This window comes from Nicotiana attenuata, chromosome 8 (genome assembly GCF_001879085.1).
Source record: "Nicotiana attenuata strain UT chromosome 8, NIATTr2, whole genome shotgun sequence".
Classification (NCBI taxonomy): Eukaryota; Viridiplantae; Streptophyta; class Magnoliopsida; order Solanales; family Solanaceae; genus Nicotiana; species Nicotiana attenuata.
In genome coordinates this window covers 31,299,767-31,308,270 of record NC_031996.1, presented here as the reverse complement: position 1 = coordinate 31,308,270, position 8,504 = coordinate 31,299,767, and the positions used below count along the sequence as shown (strand labels likewise).

General features: G+C 39.0%; 1 protein-coding gene across 3 annotated transcripts; it reads left to right on the top strand.

The window, feature by feature from the left end:
• Window positions 4,168–8,018, top strand: LOC109231179 (mitochondrial pyruvate carrier 1). 3 transcript variants are annotated; one of them, XM_019396755.1, is made up of 5 exons: window positions 4,173–4,277; window positions 6,151–6,267; window positions 6,357–6,411; window positions 6,490–6,625; window positions 7,752–8,018. In XM_019396755.1, the coding sequence occupies exons 2-5, from the start codon at window positions 6,175–6,177 to the stop codon at window positions 7,783–7,785; spliced, it is 318 nt and encodes a 105-aa protein (XP_019252300.1). In that variant the 5' UTR covers window positions 4,173–4,277; window positions 6,151–6,174; the 3' UTR covers window positions 7,786–8,018. The 3 variants fall into 3 exon arrangements, with proteins under 3 accessions (XP_019252302.1, XP_019252300.1, XP_019252301.1); XM_019396756.1 differs by lacking the exon at window positions 4,173–4,277 and adding an exon at window positions 4,609–4,682; XM_019396757.1 differs by lacking the exon at window positions 7,752–8,018 and having other exon boundaries at window positions 4,168–4,277; window positions 6,490–6,629.

Here is an 8,504-nt window from a genome sequence, read left to right as displayed (position 1 = left end):
ATTGTAGTTATGCATACTATTATGAATAGCTAATTTGTTATCAAGGGTTTTGATGGAACCTATGTGACGACCCGGCCAGTCGTCTCATGAGTTACCGCTCCGTTTCCCCCATTTCTGCTTCTTTATGCTTCGTTATCCGTGTTTTATGTGATCAAGTTGTTTAGTTTGCGTTCGGATTGGATTTGGTAAGAAATGAGATACTTAGTCTCTTTTAAGAAGGTTTAAGTTGAAAAAGTCAACCGGATGTTGACTTATGTGTTAAAGGGCTCGGATGTGAGTTCCGATGGTTTGGTTAGCTTCGGGAGGTGATTTGTGGCTTAGGAGTATGATCGGAATTGGTTTTGGAAGTCCGGTGTAGAATTAGGCTTGAATTGGCGAAGTTAGTATTTTGGCGATTTCCGGTTGGTAGGTGAGATTTTGATCCGAGGGTCGGAATGAAATTTCGAGAGTTGATGTAGCTTTGTTATGTGAATTGGGATGTGTGTGCAAAATTTCAGGTCATTCGGACGTGGCTTGGTTGGGTTTTTAATCGAAAGCGTATTTCGGAAGTTTTTAGAAAACTTAGGCTTGAATTCGATGAATTTTGGGTAATTTGATGTTGTTAGAGGTGTTTAGATGACTGGATCAAGTTTGAATAAGGTATTGAGTCATGTTGGTGCTTTTGGTTGAGATCCCGGGGGCCTTAGAGTGGTTTCGGATGGCTAACGGGAAGAGTTTTGGACTTGTGTAACTGCAGAACTTCTGCTGCTTCTGGTGTTTTCGCACCTGCGGTTTGGGGACCGCAGGTGCGTCATCGCATGTGCGAAGGATTTTCCGCAGATGCGGATTTGAGGGGTGAGGTCAGGAACCGCATATGCGGAATAGGGACCGCACCTACGGAGCCGCAGATGCGGCTATTGGACCGCTGATGCAGTTAGGCGGGATTTAAGTGAATTCCGCAGATGCGGAGAAATGACCGCAGAAGCGGTACCGCATAAGCGGGTAATTGATCGCAGATGCGATTATGACTGGGCAGAAGGTATAAATGGTTCTTCTTCGCGATTTTTGAAGGGTTTATTCATTTTATCTTCGGACTTAGAGTTTTTGGGCGATTTTGAAGAGAGATTTCAAGGGAACTTCGATAGGGTAAGGATTTTGGACTTAAAACATAATTCTGTGGTGATATTTCATGATTTAGGACTGAAAATTAAGGAATTTTTGGACTAAAAATAGAGGTTTAGGGCTTGAGATTAAGAGAGTCTAAATTGGGGATTTGAGGGGTCAATTGAACTCCGATTCTTGTGTTTTTGATATATATGAACTCGTGGGGAGATAAGGAATCTAATGATGTAAAAATTTNGAGAAGTGGGCCCAGGGCTCGGGTTTTGCTAATTTCGGGATTTTTGATATTTTTGATTGTTTTCGCTTGGGTTTTGTTCCCTTAGCCTATTATGACGTATTCGTTCTAGTTTTGGTCAAATTCGACGCGCGAGGAGGCCGATTTGAGAGGCAAGGGCATAGCGAGCTAGAGATTTAGCCGGTTCGAGGTGAGTAATGATGTTAAATGATGTCCTGAGGGTTTGAAACCCCAGAATTGACACATCGTAGTGCTATATTAAGGTGACTTGCACGCCGGATAGCGAGCGTGGGGTAGAGCACCGTTGGGGATGTGACTTGGTCCGTCCCGATTGATGAAATTACTACGTATTTGACTGAAATTTACTTGTTATCATCATGATTTGGGCTAATTGCCATATTTGGGCTTCGTGCTAGTTATTTGAACCCTTCGGGGATTTCTATCACTATTTCCTCACTGCTTTGAATTATTACTTGAACTCAGTCCTGTTGATATCTACTGTTTTACAAACTCAGCCACTTTACTCAGATTTGAAACTTAAATGATATTTCTAAATGATGTTTTGGGCTGAGAACTACTGTTTTGCTACTGCCCGAGGGGCTTATGATGATTTTCGGACTGAGTGAGGCCGAGGGCCATATGTGAGGATATGCTGAGTGATATGAGGCCGAGGGCCGAGATACTTTTATATGCCACGAGGTGGCTTGAGTGTTGTGAGGCCGAGTGCCGAGAGATGATGCCACGAGGTGGCTTGATATAGCGCTTGGGCCGTAAGGGGCCCCTCCGGAGTCTGCACACCCACAGTGAGCGCGGGTACCCATTTGATCTGAGAGTGAGCCCGAGGGGCTGATACTGTACTGAGTGAGTGACACTGTGCCCGAGGGGCGGATTTCTACTTGTTATTTACCTGCTAAATTACCTGTTTTACTTGTTTTAAAGAGATTTCATTGGGGTTCTTCACTGATTTACTGCTTTAAGTGATTTTACTGCTTAATATAGAATTGCTTTGTGCCTTTACGTGCTTTCATACTTTCACCCATTATTTATAATTATTACTCACTGGGTCGGAGTACTCACATTACTCCCTGCACTGTGTGTGCAGATTCAGGCATAGCAGAGTCCGCTCCTGAGTGTTGATCCTCCTAGTCCAGGCAGTGATTTGGAGATTACGAGGTAGCTGTCAGCGTCCCGCAGCCCACGTGCCTCCCCTATCTTATCATTTTTTTTTTCATATTCCTAGAACTATTGTACCGGATTTAGTGTTCAGTAGACTCATATCTGGATTTCTTAGTTGCTCATGACATGTGACACCACGATTTGGGCTGTGTCGGGATGGTTTCTCCTATTGTTATCGTTATTTTCGCAAATTATGACTATTATATCATGTTTAACCACTGTTTATGGTATTTAACTGTTTAAAAGAGGTGTTCGATTTGGTCTGGCTGGCCTTATCTTCACGAGAGGCGCCATCACGACCGAGTTTGGGAATTTGGGGTCGTGACAACCTATTGGATGATGATTTTCCTGTTACTTTAATATAGATTTGCTGTGTATTTTCTCTATTTGTTCAACTACGTTATTATTGTGGTTGGTTGAAGAGCTCTCAATCGACTGTGCCTATTTAGTGTGTATTACTTGGGAGAGAGTGCATATTTAGGTAGTTGTTGGACAACATCACTCCTAACGTATATGAGGGATCAATATGGAGGGTTTAAAGGTCTGATTAGGGATAACGAAACCTTGGGTGCGATCCGAGTGAGCCGTACTTAATGCCAGCTAGCGTAATTCGGGAGAATATGTCTAGTAAATTGTGATAATTACTCGGGAGAGAGTTACGACAGTCAGAGCGCTCATGATCAGTAGAGAATACTTAGGCGAATTTATAGAAAACGTTGCGGGGAAGATTCCGACAATAGGGGAAATAAATAACTCTAGACCTCCTTAAACTTGTCTCTAACCCTTAGTATCTTTAGTTGTTAATTTACTATTTTAATTTGTTAGTTAATTAGTTAAACACAAGAATCTTAATATCTATAAGTTAGGAATTGTTCAAGCTTGTCTTCTTGGTGATATTAAACAGCTGTAGCTAAGCCTTAGTTCTCTGTGGGATTCGACTCCGGACTTATAAACCGGATTATATTTGCAACTACCGCTTAGTCCTTTTTATAAGGCATAGTTGGGCGTGATCATTCTTCCATCAATCTTGAAAGAATTTATTTTCCTAGTAGCTTTAAAATGTGTGCCTTAGAGTTTAATTCTTTGTACGTTTAGTTAATGAATTTATTAATAATGTATTAGCTTTCTTCAATATATCCCTAGTGAAAACGTGAAATATGCATATCTTGTGAGATTTAAAATTTCAAGAATTTTCTTATGTTTTATATAAAACATTAAAAAAAAAACTAATTGATTTTTGGATAAGTTTGATCTATAACAGCCAGAAAATATTTAAACGTCAAATGCTGTTATAGGTGTATAAAAGCCATTCGCTATAAAAGCCAAGACATCTCGGAACAAACGACGCTGTTATAGAAAGGTTTGACTGTATATTTTTATGCTACACTTGCCCGGCTCCAAATCTCTTCTCCCAAAAACCTTTTAGAAAGTCAAAAGTTAAAACTAAAATTAAAATTTATCAGTGTTTATCTAGTGTAAAATCAAATACATAATTTATATTAAAATTCCTTATATCTCACTTTTAGTTCAATGAACCAAATATATATGACTTACACATAATCGAGTAAGTCAATAAAACGTGTCATTAAGGGAAGGGAAGACCACCGAAGTTACAGTGCTCCTCACAGCATCCGATACAAAAATTATTCTTTGACGACCACCAACCGAACCACTAAAGTACCACCCTTAGACTTTGCCATCATAACACAATCGCCAATCGAAGCCACTGTTAGAATCATCCTTCAGTTTCAGATCTTCCATAAAGGTACAATCTTTGTCATATTTTTAGATGTAAAATCAATTTACAAATAAAGGGTGTTTGAATTTTATGGAAATTTTAATCTAATGTTTGCATTTCTGTTTTTCTAATAATTGCTATGACAGAAAGATACAATCTTTTTTTTTGTTTGGATATGATTTTTATGAATTATAAACCCAATATTATTAGGTTAATTAGCAAAAAGAAAGCACCATATATAAGTAACAGTTTTTCCATAGCATACTGGATTGGGTGGTTTTTTTTTTTTTTTTAGTGTGTGGGGTGTGGGGGGGGGGGGGGGTCGGGGTACGAATTTTTTGCTCAATTTTTGGATTTTGTGTTTCTTGGTTGCAAACGGGGAAAATAAAATGGCCGGAATATGCCAGCGGCGAAGCCAGGAATTCTGCTAAGGTGTGTGTAAAAAGAAATATTTGACCTATATACACAGTATAATTTTCCGGCGAAAGGTGTTCAACTGACCATCCTTCGGCGTACATAGATTTGCCATTGCAAATATAGCGGAATGGATGTAGAGGATTTATGTAACGAACGCCAAGCGGATTAGGATTGAGGCTAAGTATTGATTGACAGGTGCAGATAGCCAACGATGCGTGTGGAGATTTGAATTAATAAAAGTTTATTTTGATTGCGAAATTGTGAATTTGCGAATGTTTTGCTATGTTAAAGATGGCACTTGTTCACTACTACGTATGTATTTTCATAGAAGCTTGTCCTTTGGACCTTCTTTGGTTGGTAGCTTGTTCGTGGTGAATAGGATTTTATTCCTTAGATTTGAAGATGGAAGTAAATGGTTGCGGAGATGGTTTTTCATAAGGTGGCGATCTTAATCGGGATGGGGTTCAAGTGACTGTGGTAGGTGCCGGATGAGCTGGTGAAAGAGCAGCTAATTACTTGCAAAATATTTGCCTTAATGACACATTAAGATCATTTTTGCTATTTTCTGTTTAACTTTCTCGACAAATCAATCTAGCATCCAAAAGAAACTCCCTTAAAAAATCATTAGAAAGTCTGTAGCCTCTTTTCTTTTATATAAATAGCTCTATACCTTATTCTCAAAAAAAATAAAAATAAATAGCTCTATACCTATATTATGATTTCATATCCTCTCTCTTAAATAGCTTTGCCCTATGTTCAAATCAGAAGCACCGGAATACTATATCAAAAAGAAAATCAGAAGCAGTGGAATGGATACATGGGATTGTGAGTAAGAGAATTTAAGGGTATTAGAAGCATGAGTAATTCATACCTCTAACCAAAGCATCTTTTTGGTTTGTTTTTGATTACAAGTTGAAGATTGCCTGAAACTATAAATTATTTGAAAAGTAGTGGGTTGTAAATTGGGGTTGGAACAGTTCTGTAGGAAATGCGACTACCACCATATGCTGCTTTTTTCTTTATTTTTTTGTACATGATTGAAGGATATAAAAGGCACGATTCTTTGGATTATTGCATCTAAAAGATTGATATATTATTAGTGGTAGAAACTTGAAATTCCTATATGATATTGTCTGCAATCTCGTTTTTGGTATATTGAAAATTCTGTCCATTGGTGGCGGTCTTGCAATGGCCCCAACTTGCTTAGGATTGAGGCATAGTAGTAGTTGTGATGGTGGTGATTGATGATGTGGTGGTTTCGCAGTGCTTATTGTTAATTCCCGACAGGTCACATAAATGTAAATATGTTTAGCTTTATCCTTTTCAGAACGCTATGTGTTATCTTTGCTGCTGCTTGCTGCTATATTAGTCGTATCCAATTATTAACAGGATATCTAGCTTTGAACACTTCTGACAATACTCAATCTAATACTAACTATTGTCATAGGCTTATGTCTCAATTGTTGTTATTTAACAATTGCAGGATATTTCATATAGCTCGTCACACATGGCTGCATTCAAGGCATTTTTGAACAGCCCTGTTGGCCCTAAAACAACTCATTTTTGGGGTCCTGTAGCCAACTGGGGATTTGTCATTGCAGTATGCCTTACCACTACAAAATTTAAATTCTGTTATTGTCTCCTGCTATATAACTCTTTCTACTGAGTTTGCATTGTTGTACTTTGCAGGGACTGGTCGACACACAGAAACCACCAGAGATGATATCAGGCAACATGACCTCAGGTAGAAAATTTGTACTTAAATGGACGTTGAATTGAAATGATATAGGCCCTCATCCTTCTCTTCCTTCTGGTATTGCAGCGATGTGTGTGTATTCTGCATTGTTCATGAGATTTGCATGGATGGTACAGCCTCGGAATTATCTTCTTCTGGCATGCCATGCCTCGAATGAATCGGTGCAACTCTATCAACTATCACGTTGGGCAAAAAGTCAAGGGTAAGTGATCAATTGCACTTAAAAGAGTGGAACATTCTGTTACCTTCTGATTTCATTTTGCCTCTACGCATGACATAGACTTACACTTCTCTCAACAGTATTCCTAATAGATAATACAGTCAATGGAGGGTAAAGGGTTGATAAAGATTTATGCTTTAGGTAACCCCTCTCTCTGTCCGGTTTTTATTCTCCAGTACCTCCACCACTGAAAGAGTCCCATAGTCCATAGCCAAACGCAGCTGGAGGGCTGAGACTTATTTCTCTAATTTGGTAAAAAAAAATTAAAAGTGGAGGTTAGGACCACACATCTGATTTTTTGCCCATGAGCACTTGCACCCTCAGGCATTAGAGTTGTCGACAACATGCTCAAAGTTCTAGTTTGCTGTCAAAAATACCTGACAGTTTTATATAGGAGATACTCCATTAGTTGAGAAACATGTTTACGTCCTATACTTTTTGAGTGAAAGATTTATACGTCAGTAGTAAATATTTAGAACTTCTAGTACCCTGGAGCAACAGTCAAGTTGTCTCTGTGTGACTCACAGGTCACGGGTTCGACCCGTGGAATCAGCCATTGATGCTTGCATCAGGGTAGGTTGCCTGCATCACACCCCCTTGGGGTACGGTCCTTCCTCGGACCCTGCGTGAACGCGGGATGCTTTGTGCACCGGGCTGCCCTTTTAGTACCTTTTATTTTTAGTTTTATTACTATTTTAATTTTATATAATATTGGCCTGAGATGAGTATAAATGGGAGTAACATGGTCAATGTGAATTCATGTAGCCGACCCTAACTAGTTTGGCATTGGGGCGTTGTAGTAGTATTAGTAGTTGGTAGATGCGGAAAACTAAATTGATGCTTAGTCTGCTTCTTTAAGCTAGCATAGCCACCTACTCAACCCCCCCTCTTTCTCTCATCTGAGAGGGGAGGGAATTGGTGGTTCGGTTTGGGTAGTTGTTATAACCTTATATATGATCTTGAAACTACCGACATAAATATTCTTGCCAACCTAGAGAATTTGAGGACTGTGTTGTGGTTTTGAAGCTTGTTCTTGCAGTTACAATCAAATAAATTTTTGCAGCATATGCTTTCCATCTGATATTTTTGGTCTCTCTTTTCCCTGCAGATATTTGCAGCAGAATGCAGCCAAAGCAGAGTGATTTTGTGTTCTCTCTTGTTTTTTGGGACAATTTTCGCATGTCATTTCCGAGTGCTTTCATCAATTGTTGCAGAAAAAGTTGTCTTTGATAATCCAAGTAAATCTTAGTACTATTAGTACTGGGACTTTTGGTATTCATTATCATGTCTGTAAGAACTGCCACAATAATACAGCATGTTTTTAATGCACGACATGTTATTAAACTTGCAGTTTGAACTGCTGTTGTTGGCTCAACTAATGATTTTTGGAGTTGGTCAAGTACTATCAGTTGTTCCAAAATTGACGATAATAGTGACACTAAATTCAGGCTAGGTATCGGTGTCTATAAAGAAGTACTAGGTGAGATGCGATGAGATATCATATTTGTATAATAGGAATAACTTAGGTGAGAACCATGAGGTCTCAAGTTCAAAACCTAGCGGAGGCAAAAAATATTAGGTGATTTCTTCTCATCTATCCAAGCCTCGGTGGATAGAGTTACCTGATACTTGTTGCTGGTGGGAGGTGGCGGGTATCCCATGGAATTAGTCGAGTTCAAGCTCGCCCGGATACTACGGTTATCAAAAAAAAAAAAAAAAAAAGAAATAACTTAGCTAGCATTTGGCCATAGATTTCCAAATTTGATTTGGGTGAAGTTTGGTTTGAAGATGAACCTGTGTTTGGACATCAGTTTTCAAAACATCTTTTCTAAATTTATTTTGGAAAGACATGAAACATGAC